The 17,937-nt window shown below is 43.4% G+C and overlaps 1 protein-coding gene across 2 annotated transcripts in view; it reads right to left on the reverse strand.

The window, feature by feature from the left end:
* The window catches only part of SPTLC1 (serine palmitoyltransferase long chain base subunit 1), a 53,557-nt gene continuing 35,620 nt past the window's right edge, over window positions 1–17,937 (reverse strand). The window contains exons 9-15 of one of the 2 annotated variants that reach the window (XM_036092658.2): window positions 12,874–12,981; window positions 10,836–10,931; window positions 10,379–10,475; window positions 9,248–9,302; window positions 5,919–6,036; window positions 2,989–3,062; window positions 1–1,390 (exon numbers count right to left, since the gene is read on the reverse strand). In XM_036092658.2, the coding sequence (XP_035948551.1) occupies window positions 1,159–1,390; window positions 2,989–3,062; window positions 5,919–6,036; window positions 9,248–9,302; window positions 10,379–10,475; window positions 10,836–10,931; window positions 12,874–12,981 (780 nt within the window). In that variant the 3' untranslated portion in view covers window positions 1–1,158. Of the gene's footprint in view, window positions 1,423–2,988; window positions 3,063–5,918; window positions 6,037–9,247; window positions 9,303–10,378; window positions 10,476–10,835; window positions 10,932–12,873; window positions 12,982–17,937 lie in introns of both variants that reach the window. The other variant, XM_036092657.2, reaches the window with a different exon arrangement.

A 17,937-nucleotide genomic window follows, 5' to 3' on the forward strand; every position in this document is an offset into this window, starting at 1 on the left:
TGATTATCAGGAATGTAGGTTTATTTCATTAAAAAATAAAGCAGAAAGATTCACCCCCAAAGAGAGTACCTTGCAGCAGCAGTCACAAGGAACAGATGTATGAAGTAGTGCCTCAAGCAAAATAGAAACTGAACATTAAAAAAATATGTTATTTAAAAAGACGTTGAAGACCATTTGTTAATAGGAACATAGACTATAAAAATGGCATTCTTATACATTTTTTAAACAATTTTATTCCTTTACCTTTACTAAGACAAGAAACAATGGTGTAATGTTTATGCACTACCTTGTGGCACCCAGCACAACATTTACACCACCGAACCTGGTCTGCTAAAGAAAAAAAAGATAGCTAAAGTACAGCTTAAAAACTTTATTTTTAGTGCGTTCACATTTTTAGATATTTGAAATCCATAGCTAAAAGGAAAAGTAATTTTCCTTAGCTTAGAAAAAGACTGTAGTTATATATCCTTAGGCAAACCACTCCACAAAAAAGGAATACATTCAAGATATTCTAAAATATCAGGGACATGATTTCTAGTCCAGGAACATCACAGTAACCCTCTTCCTAAAACAGATCAGAAGTCAACACATAATAAATGTGAAGGTCAATTATATTAAAATAAAGTAGTATTTGATTTAAATTATTGATCACTTAGGAAATACAATGAGTACTCATTCTCCGGTTAGGTATGTTAAGATTAGCTATTAGAAATGGTGTAACATCAATATTTAGTGTGTATAAAAATTTTAGGATTCAAATATATTACAATTAAAAGTTTATCATAATCACACAAAAAGCGTTTCCTTATATATTAGCCACCACTGAGCTGCACAGGACGAAGGCTGAAAAAGATGCGGTTGAATTAGACCCTTGAGAACAGGTTTTGTGTCCTAGACGGTGAGGTGTTCCTCCAAGCTCTAATGCTGCAGAGACGTTATTCTAGGAAACGTTAAGGAGTGCTTGCACACTCTTTACTATTGGAGGGAGAGAAGATAAACCGAAGCTCCATTTTTAAACAACAAAAAAAGAATATAAAATACTAGTATAATAAAACATTTAAACAGTACTAAATAGCACAATTTAAATACCAGTTATATGCTGTCATTAGTTTTCTTCTTTAAAAAATCAGTTCCTGGGCTTTCAGATGTGTTTTCTTTTTAAAAATAACCAGCATCCTCCTCGTGGTCGGGCGCCAAGTCCACGCCCACGCCCACGCCCGGTGGCCACCCCTCCAGGTACCCGCAGGCCTCTCCCAGGTCACAAGGCAGTGATGCAGAGGCCTGTGCGTGTGCCGCGTGGCGGCTGCCGCCTGGCCCTGGGACCTGGCCTAGAGCAGCACAGCCTGGGCCACCTCCTTGATTGTGCGCGCGGCTCTCTCCAGTTCTTCGTCTGTTTGCTCCACTGTGACCACAACCCTAATGCTGAGAAATAACGACACAGAAAATCGTCAAAGGAGAGTCTAGGGCACCTGTTTTGTCAGTCAAGTTCTACTGGCACACGGCCCCACTCATTAGTGGGCCTACTGTCTACAGCCACTTCCTCACTGCTCAGCGGAGTCAAGTGTGCACACGGGCTGGCCAGTTCCAGAAGTCTGCCACTCCTGGCCCGACTGCTGGTGCATCTAGTCAGGGAAGCTCGTGGTGGGGCTCTGCCCGGGGGTGCCGGGAATCCCGCCCTTTACATCATCTACTGCCCTGAGCACCACCAGGCCCGAAGCTGGAATTCAGTACGTCTCAAATCAAGGAGTGTCTGCGTGCCCGTGCTCATTTACAGTTCGGTAAGTCATGCAGACGTTCTGTAATACTTGAGGCAAGGCAGACACTTTTAAGTTTTCAGGAAACCGAAGACCAAAACCATCAGTTTGACAGGGCACGTCTACCTCTTCTTCCCCACTTACTTCCCTCTGCAAACATCTGTATCATCCACTGGACACCTGCACTGAGCTGTGCTGTGCTGGGCAGGGAGCCCCGAGGGTACAAAGCAAGTGTGGCCCCTGTTCTGAAACACAGGCTCACGGCTTTGCCTGGGTGCAATCGGACATGAGAGGGCAGGATCTTTAGGGCACCTCCGAGCTGCTGCCAATGGTCTTCCAGAATCCCGGTCTGGCCCTCCGTGTCTGCACAGTGCTCGGGACTCCAGAGTGTTCCCAGACCCCCCGGGCTTTCCCCATTCTCCAGGGCCCTCTCCCTTGTCCCTCTCAAGCTAGTGCTCTGGCCCCCCAGACGCACTTGAGGGTCTCCACACCACCGCACACCCTGCTAGAAGGTGGTACCAACAAGTCTGTCTGACGTACTTGATCTTTTGGGTTTGGCTTGAGCATCACCTACTCTTAGAAGCCTGAGCCCCTTCCAGGTCAGAACGAATCATGCCCTCCTCCTCTGACCTCACCGACCTTGTGCTATGACCCTGAGCCCTTCGTGCTCTGGATGTCTACCTCCTTCGACTATACTTGAAGTGCCGACGAATGAGCACCAATTTTAAATCAAGAGTCCAAGTGCTCTCCCATACAGCTTCTTGAACCTCTCTAGATCTTCCCCACTGTTGCTTTGTTTTTCCCTGGGTGGTTTATATGTGTTTGCCAGGTGAAGTACCACACAGCGCTCCAGCCAGCAGTGGGGTCAACACCACCGTCTGGATGTGCCCCTCCCACAGGACAGTCCTCACGGCGGATGTGGCTGGCACAGCGCGTGCAGCTTAGGGTCGTGGTAGACCTCTGCGGATCAGAACTTCGGCTGTCCCAGCTCAGTCCTGGGGTCTCACACACTTCTTTGAGTTAACTGGGAGGGTACAGTGAGTCCTGGGGCGGTGCTTTACAGTTAAAAATTAAAAAATGGCCAGTTTAAGAACAGAAAACAGATGATGTACTATAGTACACATTCTTCCTTATCCTGTGATAGTCTTTCAAACATTTTCAGAACAGAATACATTTTATACAGAGTTCTGAAAGTAGGAAAAACAAGTCAGGTCACAGTTTAACGTCCACCAACCTTGGAGGAGGGAGGCACTTCTCTTCTTTCTCCAGGTAGCGTGCCTGGGTTAATGCGATGCTTCTGTCCATGCACTGTATGAAGAAGAGGGACACGTTTGCAAGCTGGGCTGTGGACACTGTGCTCATTACAACAGGAAGGTACTCTGAAATGCTATCCTTAACCACAGCATTCATTCATTTTTCCGGTTACAACTGTGAGAAGGCAAAACAGCAATACCAGGACCCCATCCTGAGCAGCCCCAAGCGACACGACTGCCCTGCGGCGGCGCCCTCCACTCTGGACCGCCCAGGGCACCGCCATGAGCCATGTGGCTGTCCAGCACCGTGCAACAGGGCTAGTGCCACCGAGAGACTCAACTTTTAATTTTACTCAATTTAAATAGCCACAGGAAGCTAGGAATTTCCATTTTAAACAAAGCAGAAGAAGGACATGGGGAAATAGTCCCAGCAAAGCCCCAGGAATGAACCAAAAGTTGGACTTAATAGTAACACCAGGTGAATGGTTTCAGAGACAAACTGGTCACACTTCAAATATGAGCCATTCCTCTGATTCCCGTGGGCTCCCTTCGAGCAGGTGCTACCAGGCCAGAAGTCTGGTGTCACCCATTTTTTGCATAGCTTTCTCATACCTTAACCACTTGTCAATATTTTTTAAAAGTTCAAACATGCTCTATCAAAATAAAGAAAGTATGAAAATCAGACTGAAGTCACGGTTGATCAGGGTTTCTTTTTGGGTGATGAAAATGTTCTGGAATGAGGTGGTGTACAACCTTGTGAGTGTACTCAAAACCACTCAGCTGTATTATTTTAAAAGGGTGAATTTTCTGGTCTGTGCATTATATTTAAAAAAGCATCAGTCAGAGCCAGGGGACTGATAAAGGAAGGAGCAAGCACTCCCAGGGCTGGGCAGTGAGGGTGTCTGCCGAAGAGGGGCCCCGCTGTGCGCCGCCGCATGCCCGACGGCAGCCACCAGCAGGCAGCTCGGCAGACTCCCACTCATGCTCCATCTGCACTATACTCGGAGGGGTTACTCCTGAACACATCTGCACTGGCTCTGCTCCTCGCCCTGGCTAGCTAAGGAACATTATAAACCATCGCTCAGTTTGTAAAAACAGTGTCTTGTCAAGCAACTCAGCGAGCACTTGGCAAGAGCTCTGCGCTGTGCAAAGCTCACGCGACGGTCCGCACCACAGCTGTCTCCTCTCTCTCCAACACTGACCGGGCCGTGCAGCAGAGCTCGAGACGAGGACGCAAACACACTGCAGGACTGCTCTTCTGTGCACGAAGGCAGTTTCCAGACTGTATTTTGTCCCTCCCCCGAGGCTCTGCTCCCTGATTCATGAGGGATCTCATGAGGAGGTCTCGGAGAGAGCCGGCCTGGGGCTGGGGCCTCAGACGGAGTCTGGCATCCGTGAGCTGTGCAGACTCTCGCCTTCTCTTCCGTTCTGAGGACAAGACGCACAAGTGTGGCCCGCTTGCCCTCGGCAGTGTCTCTGGCACAAGCAGAAGGAAGACCCCACTGCTGTTCTCTCTCAAGAACCGAGGGGGCTCTCACGTGGAACGAGCGCCCTGGCAGCAGGGACGGCCCACGTCCCGCGGCGCGGAGCCGGCGCACAGCGCCATCCCGAGGGGGCCGGAGCGGGCTGGGGTGACGGGGCTTGCGGCTCCGGGGGGATGCCCTGCAGCAGTCGGTGTCGGGCACCCCGCTGGGCAATCTGCTTAGCGCACGAGCTTGGCGGTCACACGAAGCCAGCGTGACGCTCTTACTGCCGCGCCCACGTCACTTGCATCCAACCGACAAACTGCTGTGCTGCCGCATCCGTACCAGAACCCTAACCCCAAGGACGCTGTACTTTGTTTACATCCGTCTCCACTCAGTGACCTCACGGCACAAGTGCTGAGGTGGTAAGAGGTGCCCCTGGGATGATTCTTCCCTTGAGAGGGAGTCTGTCTTCCTCACGCTCGCAGAGCTGCCCCAAGGGGACACCTGTCCCGTGGTACCTCTGCACTCAGAAGGGGACAGTCCCTGCAGCCTGACTGCTCATAATCGCACACATTTCCTTACTCAGGAATCTCGGATTCTGCGTTTGGTTCTACGAGAGGACTGACTCCAGAAGGCCACAAACTGCACGAAGCTCTCCACGATCCATCCTTCACACTGCAGGACGCAGGACAGCTAAAGCAAGCTGGGACGCAGAGGGTGGCGTCACCCTTGGTCTCCACACTGAGCAGTGACGGGACCAGGGAGAGAGGCCTGACCCCCTGGCCACAGCAGGGCAAAGGCTCACGGCAGAGGACAGCCATCACCCTGACGCCCGGGGGCAGGGCCTCGGAGACGAGGCCCCTGGAAGGACCCATCAGGACGAGCAGCACAGGGAGGCAGGACGAAGCCCGCTTCCATTCTCAAATGCACGCTAGCTGCACTGAAGGGTCAGGTAAAGGCAGGGCCACCCCAGCACGCTCGCCCAAGAGGCCGCACGGCCACTTCCGTTCCTCTGTGAGGAGGAGGGGGAGCTGCATGGAGGCAAGTGAGCGGGGCAGGGCTCCAGAAACCAGCTCTACTGAGCACAGAAGGGCAAGCAGTCTTCCCCGGAGAGGCATTTCTCAGTTAATAACTAAGTTACAATTCCTAGTAAAATCACTTTCAGGAGATAAAGATATTTAAGTCAACCTCCAAATCAGGCCTGGTAAAGGAGTGGTCTTTCTTCCTTTCTGGTTACAAGAGTATTTGGACCTGTCTCTGAGCTATGTTGGGGTTTCAGTCCAGACAGCTGTCCAGTGCTCTGTGGGATTGTGACTCATAATGCCACCCCACCTACATGTATGAAAGCCTGGCTTTGGACGCTAAGCGAATGGGTTTTCTGAAAAGCTAATCATTTAGACATTTAAACACTGTGTGGGGTCAAGGCAGAAGAACTACATACTTACATGATTTACAATCTCCTGAAGTAGTTTAACGTCTTCTTCTCGAGACCCAGTGCTGTCTGTTAGCTGTAGGTGAAATGCTGGAGAAATGGACTCCCCCACCACTTTTAACCCAGAGATGCTGAAAGCAAACACACATGCAAGTGTAAGTCCCTTCCAGGTGCAAAGATATCCCACATCTAAGTAACCGTACAAAGTCTGCATTAATGAATGGAACAGAAGCTTGTGGCTTTTCCAGGTAAGCATCGTGTGGTGGCTCCAATCCCGACAGACACAGCTGAAACCCATGCTCTGGGCGGGGCTCGCTAGTCTAGGATGCGCCTACAGGGCCGCTCTGTGAGTGTGGCTGCAAGGCAGGTCCGTGTCCTGACAGCCACCTCTGGCTCACACCTGCAGGCCGCTCCCTCCTCTCCGCCCGCAGTTACCCTCCTCATCTGCCCCTCTCCCTGTGTTCTGCAGTTGGCCAATAAGCCAGGTCCCAGCCTGAGGACCACCTCCTGGGGCCTCCCTCCCAAACCACTCTTCTAGGGAAGCGTCTACACCATTGTTTCCTACTACTGTTTCCTTCGTGACTACTTACTATTGATAATGTTCCCTTGTTTATTATCTCAGTCTTTAGCTGTATCTTGTCTTTCATAAATTATAGGGATGAATTCTGATATTAAAAACATTGCATTTTGACCATCAGAAGTGTGTTTAGATTGTATAGTTCCCTTCTTATTTGCATGTTTTCTGTTAAGTTTTACTTGAATTATGACTATTTTCATCTTTCTTAGGATTTAACAGCACAGACATCTGCAGCTTCTCAGGGAGGGAGAGAGATTTCTTTAGGGGTAAAATCCTGTATTTTCAAATGATTATTACAGATGTCAAGAGGACTGCAGGTCAGGTTCACTTAAAGTTCATTTTTATCTGATACTAATAATAGTTTGATTTTGACTCATCTCCTAGGCTATAAATGGTGATACATGACCATCTGAAATTGAGCTAAACATTTTTAAATTTTTTAAAATTAAAAAAAAAAAGCTTTTATTTATCTGAGAGAGAGAAAGAGCGCACGCACGAGCAGGGGGAGTCGCGGGCAGAGGGAGAAGCAGACTCCCCGCTGAGCAGGGAGTCCAACATGGGGCTCAACCCCAGGACCCTGGGATCATGACCTGAGCTGAAGGCAGACGCTTAACCAACTGAGCCACCCAGGCACCCCTGAGCTAAACATTTTAGACTGCCTCTGTTTAGCGAGCTTCACTTGGAAAGATTTGCTTTTCCCTTAGAATGAAATTAGCACATAAAGCACTTTGTAGCACATTTGATTCCTTAAGCACATTTAGGACTCACCAAGCTTTACTGAATGACTACTGTGTGTCAAGCATCATGTGAGGTGCCAGAAGCCAATTGCACCTGCCTTTCAAACCACCAGTGAGCACTATAGTTTATGTCTCCTTTCCTTAAATGTAATGTATCCTACTAGGACCTCTCAATAAACCAGGCTGCAGAACAGCACAGGAAAAAATAATGTAATCAAATAGGGTTTTACTCCAGAATACAGTAAGTTAACACCAGAAAAATTATAACAATGTAATTCAGCATAAGACTAATCTATGATTTTTAAAACACCTCCAAATCTAGGAATAATTTGATAAATACCACCTACAGAAAACTTACAGTATGTTATTTCATACTTAATGAAGAAATGTTTTTATACTGTGAACGACAGGTATATCACTACTGTGACAGAAGATGTCAATAGCATGTTAGTGACCTACACCAATGCAATAAGAGGAAAAATTACTAAGATGTTTAAGAATCTGGAAGGAAGAAAGAACCATTATTCAGATAATAGGACTTTTATATACATCATCATAAACAGAATGAAACAAACCACTAGAAGGAGTTTGGAAGGACTGCTGGGTATCAGATCATGAGGACAAAGTGCAAACTCCAGAGAAGACTAGCTACAAGGAGAAGTGGCAACTGGCTAGCAGCTGGAGGAGAAGGTGGGGTCTTCGAGGGAAAGAAGCAGTTCAGACAAGAGGGTGGAGTGTACTCAATGCTAATCAAATGACTCCTGAGAGGGTGACAAAAGAGAGGAGACAGCCAAAGGCGCTGGGCCCTTGAGGGGGAAGAGCTATGATGGCAGGAGGCATTTCTTCAGCTGTAACCTGAGGGAAGACTGGTTCAGACGCCTGTGTGTGTACAGATTTGTGAGGGAAGATGCGGGAGTCCAGGTAACAGCAATGAAGCCAGGCTGTTTGCTAACAGTGGGTGGAGTGCAGACAGGGGGCTGGGGACCCAGGGGGGAGAAAGGTGGGAAAGAGTGGGTAAGGTGGAGGGCTGGGCTTATAAGATGAACACCATAATACCACTAGACAGAATGAAGGGCACCCGAAGTTGGTGTTCCTAAATTTACAGTGACTCCAACATGCTGTACTGTGTTGGCATATTAATATTTTATAAACCAAAGTAACTGGGACCAACACAAATAATGTCTCCTAACCATAAATCATGCAAGAAGAACTTTTGTTACTATCATGTAGACACACCCAGAACTTTAATTATTTCTGCCCCTACTTTATCTGGAACAGCTGTGATCTGCTCATTTACTCACTGTCCTTGTCCTTTACAGAAGCTTCGAGTTTCCACATCTGTCAATAGGTAGGACTTTCATGATTGAAAAGACATATTTCCACCTTAAGTAAGGCAAAAGGAAATACCTCGGGCAACGTGAGATCATCTTCTGTAAGACCAGGAATCTGCCTGAAGCTGTCACCAACCTGAATTTTTTCTCCATTCCAGAGGAATCTTACAGAGCTACTCTTGTGTAGTTAAGACAAACACAAGTAAAAACTCGAAAGGTTCATTTCAATTTCACCTGTTTTTCTTATATTAATTTAAAATAAAACTTAGTAATTTTCTAAAGAGTATGGCCAGTATGAACCCACTGTCACCTAATTCCATAACATATAATGGTATCATTTTATCTGTACAGATGTGGAGAGATTCTCCCATGTTTACCCGAAGTTATTTCTGGTGGTAGCATGTTTGATGGTTATTTTCATCTTTGTCCTGTATGTACTGCTATATTATTAGTGAGCTTGTATTCTTTTTAGAAAAACAGTCATGATTCTTCAACCACAAAATGGATGTTCTGGCTTCAAGCCCACAGACAAATCTGACTGAATGGAGTCTCTCCTTTCTTAGTTGTAATTCAGTCAAACTGATCCAAGCCTATTAAATATACTCAAAACCAAAGAGGTGACATTCAAAATTTTTCACTAGTTGTTTAAATGTGGTACAGATAAACTTTAAGTTGGTTGAAAATATATAAAACTTACCCTTGTAAAGCTTTATGAATTCGTTCGCACTTTTCCTTCAACACTAAAAAAATACCTGTATGAAAAGAAATGCACTTGATAGTATATCTGGAAGATCTGCTATTACTAATCTAAAAATATTTTTAAAGATTTTTAAAGTTCAAGTTCATCAATTTAAAATGTTGTAAATACTCCTACAGACTACTAGCACACAGACAGGAACACTTCCAAAGGCCCAAGCCTTGGTCTTTGGCACACATGTCCTGGCAGCTCCTCACCCACTTTCAGCAGAATCTGGGATGAGGTTTTCCACAATAAAACAATGGCTCTTGTTCTCATCAGGTTCTACAAATAATCTGGCTAATAAAAGGGTATAAATGTATTACTTATTTCTGGACCCTTAACAATTTGGTAAAAGATAGACACTGTAGTATGTTTACTACCTTTCCCTTGATATTTTCACTTTATTCATGGAAAATTAAAAAACAAACACCTAAGCAAGAGGCACGAGTGCCAGGCCTTCTCACAAGCAAGCATATGAATGTGCACCCAGAAACATTCACATTTCCTGATTCTCTGAATTAAAACCGTTAAGAATTTAGAAATTTTAAAAATTCTAAATTTAGAAATACCAAGTAAGGCTTGCTTTTCATTTCTGTTTTAGGCTTTGTGAGGAGTGCTATCACAGCCAAAAGGCACATTTGAAATTTAGTCAAATTGGCCCGTTAAGGAAGCTTTAATGGTTGGTAACCAGGTTTGGCTTTAGTACCAACTCATCAGTCAAAGGCTGAAGGAAAAAAACCGGATAAGCTACAAATTATATGTACCGAGAATCAGCAGCACACTTCAGCTAACTTCTCCAATGACAACTAGCCCAGAGCTGACTCCTCCTCCTGGCACCGCCGCCCATCCTGGGAGCCAGCCCCACTTTGGCTCTGGCTTGTCTCCTGGGAGGAGAGAAGCTCTCCACTGAATCCCAGAGGCAGGATGATGTCTTCACTGCCATTCTCCCTATAAACGCCAGGTAATGTCATTCAGAGGCACAGCTCTGTGTGGTCAACACTTTCCCTCCAGCTAATTACTCCAAAAGAACGCCAGCAGCCTGGCTGACGTCACCGCGATGCCTGGTGTCCTGGGTTCAGAAGATTATACCTGGATTCTCCTCCATGATGTTGAGAGCCTCGATGGCAGCGGCAGCCAACAGCGGGGGCAACGAAGCTGAAAAGCAGTACCCCTGGCCGGAAAGTCTCTAAGAAGAAACGAACAAGTTAAAGATATAAATATGCTTCTTTTTTTTGGCCTAAAAACCTAAAGGCACCAGCTCTGCAACACCTCCAAACAGTGTGTACAAACGGTAAGGTGGTAACATCCACACGTGTGTACAAGTTATACTTGTGTACACAAATAAGACTTTTTTAAAAAGGGAGATAATTTCAATTGTAAATATTCTGAGTGATTCCAGTAACAAATCGACTTTTAAATAAAAATTGTGGTAAACTAGGTCAGAATGAAATTCTGTGATTGGAAGTTACATGCTGAGTAACTGCTTAGCATGACCAGTGGAACAACTGGTTTCAGTTTCTGCTTTTGTTTTTCAAAATGAACCCACCTGATGGTCAATCACAAAAGATCGGCCACAGCAGAAACCTCCAATAGAAGCGAGGGAATTCTCCATGTTGGCACTAATAAGATCAATGTCATCAATCTGCAAAAAAGTGGGACAGTAGTAGTTATTCCTCAATTTACAAGAAAAAATAAAAACCAATGTCAAGCCTGCAGACAAAATTTCAGTCCTGATCACGTCAACATCTCCGTTCAAACACACTACGTACATGCCAAGTGAAGGGTAAACCATACAAAATTTATCCCTACAAGGACGGATGTGTCGAAGTGCACCTCTGAAAGGGTCTCACTTTACACTTTTTGGCCATTTCATCATGCACACACAATTTACTCACAGCAGTAGGAGAGAGAGAAATTAAAAGAAAATGAAATCCAAAACTGCTTCATACCAAAAATATTCAGAGGTACAAAATAAGATCATTTCCTTGCTTAAACAGTGTCCAGCTGGCCTTCCCCTAGAAGGTACTTGAGAGAAATACAAACAAATCTATCAGAGTTTTGAGCATTTTATCCCTACATTCAATTTACCTTTCAACTTTTCAAAAATAAAATCAATTGCTGTGTACCCGTGGGCTTCTGAGTCCCGCCCAACTTCTCAACTCAGCGCTCCGCTGACCCTCACCTTCTGCACCAGCACCGGCTCCAGCACCGGCTCCAGGACCAAGTGCATCCTGGGCACACAGCAGCCACTCAAAATCACTCACTGATGGCCGTGATGACAGCTGGTCCAAGCACAGCTGGGGGTTTCTAAATGGTCCACAGACCCAACAAGGAAATCTGTGTACTCTTTTTTAAAAAAACCTTTTATTATGAAAAATTTCAGTCATATACAAAAGTAGAGAGAATAGAGTAAACAATTCTCATCACCAGATTCAGTAATGATCGGCTCATGGACAACCCATTACCTTGTATAGCTCCCTGCTGCCCTCATTATTTCTTTGGAGCAAATCCCAGACTTCATATGGTTTCATCTCTAAGTATTTCAGTGTGCATTTCTAAAGGATATGGACACTTTCAAAAACATAATCACAAAACTATTATCACACCTAAAAAATGAAAAATTTCTTAATATCACCAAATATTCAGTGTTCAAATACCTGTCTGACAAAGCTCGTTTTCTGTAGTATTTGCTGGAATCAGGATCCAAATAAGGTCCATATATTCTGCACTTTTTCTTAGTGCATTTAATCACCAAATGTCAGTCTGTCTTTGAGGAGTATATGTCAGTCTAACTTCGTGTGATATTTGTTCTGCTCTCCATTTTTTTCTGGACCATATTGGTAGTGGGATACAGATAATCTAAGGTGATTTTCATGCTCTTTAGTTCAACTTTTTAACATAGGTTGCAAAACTTTTATGCACAGGATTTGCAGAAAAGTTCCCTTCAGCTCAACAGGTGACACGGTGGTGGGTGAAGACAGGTCCTGCGGACAGGCTGACGTTGCTCCTCCCTGACAGCCTCCAGGGGCACAAACCATTAAGACTGGGGGCAGGTGGGGCTCATTTCCCATCAGCAAGAGGACACGTGACCAACTCATTCCAGTTGTCGGGAACCTTGAGGCTTTGCGTAATCTGCGCCAGCATCGTTTCTGACTCTCTACAGAAGTCATGACTGTCTAACAGCCCACACACAGAAATAACAGAGGACTCAGAACTACGAATACTAGAAAAAACAACATTCACTGCCATCATAATATTTTCTAAAGGACTACTTTAGGGACTTCTTACTGTTTTTAAGAAAAACACATTTCTAGAGAAGAGATATTGAAAGCCAAGATCAAATGCTACCAAGTAAACAGACCACAATTCTGTTGAGTAGCCACTGTGAGTTTACAGGTTCTGAGGGAAGAAAGGCCTGGTCTGGCTGACCTGATCCTCTAGGGGCTCAGCGAAGTGACACACCCCAAAGCTGCATGACCCTGCACACTGATGAGGAACGCCGTCTTGTGCCCATGAAACGTGTCCGGCAGGATGGGACTGCATGTTTTCTATACGAGGAAATGTCCCAGAGTAGGAGAACTTACACTGATTCCAAAATGTTCAGTGACTCCTCGACCATGCTCCCCCAGAACTCCGAACGAAAGGCTTTCCTCCAGAAAGATTCTTGCTTTGTATTTGTATTTTAACTTAACCTAAGTGGTAAACAAAACACAACTTTAAAATACTGATGATTAGCACACTAGAGAATATATTGGGAAGAACAAACCTAAACCTAAAATAAAAAGAAAAAAAAAAAAGCATGTACAGTTGATCCTCAATACTGGTGGATTTGTATTTGTGCATCTGCCCACCTGCTAAAGTTTCTTTGTAATCAACACACAAGGCATAGTGTAGAGGGGCAAAATCCTTGCATATTCCCAGCTGCTGGGACTACTGCTTCAGCTCATACTGTAAACAAGTGTCCTTCTTCAGGATTTCTTTATTACCATGTTTTTTGCATTTTGTGCTCTCTGCTGGCGATTTTGTTTAGGAGGGCCCCAAGTACAGCGTTGAAGTGCCGTCTAGCATTCTTAAGTGTCAGACAGCTACGATGTGTCTTACAGAGGAAACAGTTTTGTTAGATCAGCTGCATTTCAGGCATGAGTTACAGTGCTGACAGCCCTGAGCTCAATGTGAATGAATCAACAATATGTGTTAAACCGGAGCGCCTGGGTGGCTCAGTCGGTTAAGCGTCTGCCTTCGGCTCAGGTCATGATCCCAGGGTCTTGGGATCGAGCCCCACGTTGGGCTCCCTGCTCAGCGGGGAGCCTGCTTCTCCCTTTGCCCCTCCCCCTGCTTGTGCTCTCTCTCTCACAAATAAATAAAATCTTTAAAAAAATAATAATAGAAACAAAAAAACTCCCCAATATGTGTTAAATAAAATGTCCTTGAACAAAAAACACATAAAACAAGGTTAGGTACTGAGCGAATGATGAAAATGCTCTGACCAGAGGCTTGCAGAGAACAAACCACATTTGCCCTGAGAGCCACAGTTCAGTATTTACAGCCTGTATGTAGAACATAACTATGTACGTGCACTTTCTAGAACATAACAACAGGTGGCCCTTGAACAACACAGGTTTGAACTGCACAGGTCTGCTAAGATGTGGATTTTTTTCAATAAATACAGTCCAGCACTGTAAATGTATTTTTTCTTCCTTATGATTTTCTTAACATCTTCTTTTCTCTAGCTTACTTTAAGGATGTATAATACGTATGACCTACAAAACGTGTTAATCAGCTGTTTACGTTATGGATAGGGTTTCTAGTCAACAGGAGACTATTAGTAGTTAAGTTTTTGGGGAATCAAGAGTTACTTTGGACTGCGTGGGGGTCAGTGCCCCTAACTCCTGCACTGTTCAATGGTCAACAGTACCACGACGACGAAAAGAGGCTGTACTTTAGATGCTCTAAATTTAACTCAGTAATATACACAGCACAATGCCAATTTTTAAAGACGGAAATATTAAGATATGAATGATGACATATAATCTATCTGTTAAATACTGGTTTGATTATACATAAAATTCCTGAGGAAATGTATATCATTCTTCCCTCAGTGGCACTGTGTTTTAATTTGAATTCATGGCATTTTTTTTTTAATTCAGAAAAAGCTTTCATTAATATGCTTTTCAATCTGTTTTTCTCTTTGCTTTTGGTCTTATAAGAAAGTCTTTTCCCAGCAAAGGTTTAGATGTATATTTAGCTTAGGTTCTTCTAATTATTTCATGTTACTTTTTGGTTTACACAGTGGGAAACTGAAGATATGCAAGCCTATATACAGCTTCCCCCCTCAATGTTTAATTGATTTATCCCTAAATGGTATGAACGTGATCAGTATCACAAGTCAATTAAAATACAGTGATTATCAACCACTAAATTTAGATGGATTTTTATTAATAATGAATAAGCTAATTTGGGGAGAATTCTATCTTTTCAACACTATTTGCCATCCATTCATATGTATGAAACATTATAGGAATGAGATATTTTTTAAAAATCATGTTTTAGAAAATTTTTAATAATATTATGACAGCACTGGTACACAGACAATCAGTGAAACAAAACAGAAATCCCAAAGTCAAACCCTAATCTGTATTCTGTAATCTTTACAAACTCAATGCTACTATATACTTGACCTGTTCCTTACACTTTATATTTTGTTTCATGGCTTGGCTGTATTATCTGTCCACTGGTACTGCTTTACTATCAGAGTCCTAAATATGCAATTCTGGTATCTTTTGGCCCACTATCACCCCCACATGCTTCTATCAGTCTTTGACATGAAAATAAGAAGAGGAAAACAAATACATCTCTTTCAGTGATATTTAAGATGTATTTAGATTTCCTCAAGAAACAGTGAAAAACTTTAAAAACAAGATATGAAATCCTTATTCTGAATCTTCATTCAATTGATGAACTCACAGATTCAAGTTTCAGTGGCTGAATGCAAGGGTGGCTCAACATAGGAAAATCAACTATATTAATAGGATGAAGGAAAACACATGATCAACTCATCAACTGATACAGAAAAAGCATTTGACAAAATCCAAACCTCGCATGGTATAAACACTCAACATATTAGGATGGGGGGGGGGAACCTCCTCAACCTGATGAAGGGCATTTAGGGAAAACACACAGCTAATATCATACTCAATGGTGGCAGCCTGAAAAGCTTCTCCCTCTTGCCACTCCTAGTCAACACCGTACGGGAGGTTCTAGCCAGAACAATCAGGAAAGAAAAAGAAATAAAAGACATCCAAATTGGAAAGGAAGAAGTAAAACTATCTCTATTCATAGATTACAGGAGTTTATATATAGAATATTCCGTGATACAAGATTAAAACACAAAATCAGGGGTGCCTGCCTGGCTCAGTTGGTGGAGCATGCAACTGTTGATCTCGGGGGTTGTGAGTTTGAGCCCCCATGTTGGGTGTAGAGGTTACATTAAAAATAAAATCTTAAAAAAATAATAAAAATAAAATAAAAAATAAGAAACCCCTCAAAATCAGTTGTTATTTCTATAAACTAGCTGTTAACAACCCCTAAAACAAGTTCATTTATAACATCATCAAAAAGAATAAAATACTTAGGAATGAATTTAACCAAAGAGATGTCAGACCTGTACAGTGAAAACCACAAAACACTGCTGAAAGAAATTAAAGAAGATCTAAATAAATGGAAATACTTCTGTGTTCATGGATTCAGACTTAATATCATTAAGATGGAAATACTTCCTAAAGCAATCTACAGATTCAATACAATCCTGATTCAATACAATCCCTATCCAAATTTCAATGGCTTTTTTTTTTTTTTTTACAGAAATAGAAAAGCTGATCCTAAACTTCAAATGGAATCTCCAGGGACCCCAAATAAGCAAAAACAATCTTAAAAAAGAACAAAGTTGGAGAATTCACATGTCTTGATTTCAAAATTTACTATAAAGCTACAGTAATTGAGATGGTATGATACTGACATAAGGCTAGACATACAGACACGTGGAACAGACTCGAGTCCTGAAATACAGCCCGTCTCTCTATGGTCAATGGACTAGGACCATTCAGTGGAAAACAACAGTTTCTTCAACAAATGGTACGGGGACAACCTGAAACCACATGCAAAAGAATGAAACTGGACACATCCCTCATAGCACATACAAAAATTAAGTCAAATGGATCAGAGGGGGCACCTGAGTGGCTCAGTCGGTTAGGTGTCTGCCTTCAGCTCAGGTCATGATCTCAGGGTCCTGGGATCGAGCCCAGCAGCAGGCTCTCTGCTCAGGGGGGAGTCTGCTTCTGCCTCTCACTCTCCCTCTGTGCTCTCTCTCTCTCTCAAATAAATAAATAAAATCTTAAAACAAACAAACAAAAAACCAAAATGGATCAGATATCTAAAACAAAGCTAAACCTAAAAACTCTTAGAAGAAAACACAGTGGTATATCTTCATGACTCTGGATTCGACAACAAATTTCTTAGATATGACACCAAAAGCACAAGCAACAACAAAAAACTAGATAAATTAGACTTCATCAAAATTAAAATCTTCAGTGCATCAAAGGACACTAATCAAAGAAATGACAAAACAACCTACAGAATTGGAGAAAATATTTGCAAATCATGAATCTAGTGAGGGTCTAGAATCCAAAACATGTAAAGAACTTAACAAGAAAAACAACCCAATTTAAAAATGGGCAAAAGACTTCTAAAGACATTTCTTCAAAGATATACAAATAGCCAACAAATACAGGAAAAGAGGCTCAACATCATTAGTCTTTGGGGAAATGCAAATAAAAACCACGTGCTTCACACCTACCAGGGTGGCAGAAATTGAAAAAAACAACTGAGTGCTGGTGAGGCGGTGGAGAAACTGGAACCCTCCCCGCTGCTGGTGGGGATGTAAAATGGTGCAGCCACTGGGGAAAAGCGTCTGGCAGTTCCCCAGTAAGTTAAACACAGAATTACCATTCGATCCAGCAACTGTATGGCCAGGAATATACACAGAACTGAAAACAGGGATTCAAACAAAGACTTGTACACAAATGTTCATGGCAACTTACAACAGCCAGAAAGCAGAAACAATCCAAATCTCCATCAACAGATCAACAGTGCAACACGTCCACACGAGGGACTATGGCTTGGCATTAAAAGGGAATGAAGGACTGATACATGCTACAAACTGGATGAACTACGAAAACATGGGAAGCAGAGGAAGCCAGATACAGAAGGTCATAGATGATACGATGCTATTTATCAGGTATAACCAGAATAGGTAAATCCATAGAGACAGAAAGCAGACTGGTGGTTGCTAGGGGCTATAGGCAGGGGAAAATGGGGAGTGACTGCTCAGTGGGCAGGGGTCTTATTGGGAGAAAACCAGATGGTTGATGGTTGTGTAACAGGGTGCCCGTGCCAAATGCCAGAACCGTACTCTCTAAAATGGCTAATTTTATCTTATGTGAACTTCACCTCCATAAAAAAGAAATCTCAACAGTCATGGTTTCTAAAAACAGTATATTGCTTTTCCTGTTAAAAAAGCTGTTTTGGGCCACCTGGGTGGCTCAGTTGGTTAAGCATCTGCCTTTGGCTCAGGTCATAATCTCATGGTCCTC

This window comes from Halichoerus grypus, chromosome 14 (assembly GCF_964656455.1).
Source record: "Halichoerus grypus chromosome 14, mHalGry1.hap1.1, whole genome shotgun sequence".
NCBI classification, from domain to species: domain Eukaryota; kingdom Metazoa; phylum Chordata; class Mammalia; order Carnivora; family Phocidae; genus Halichoerus; species Halichoerus grypus.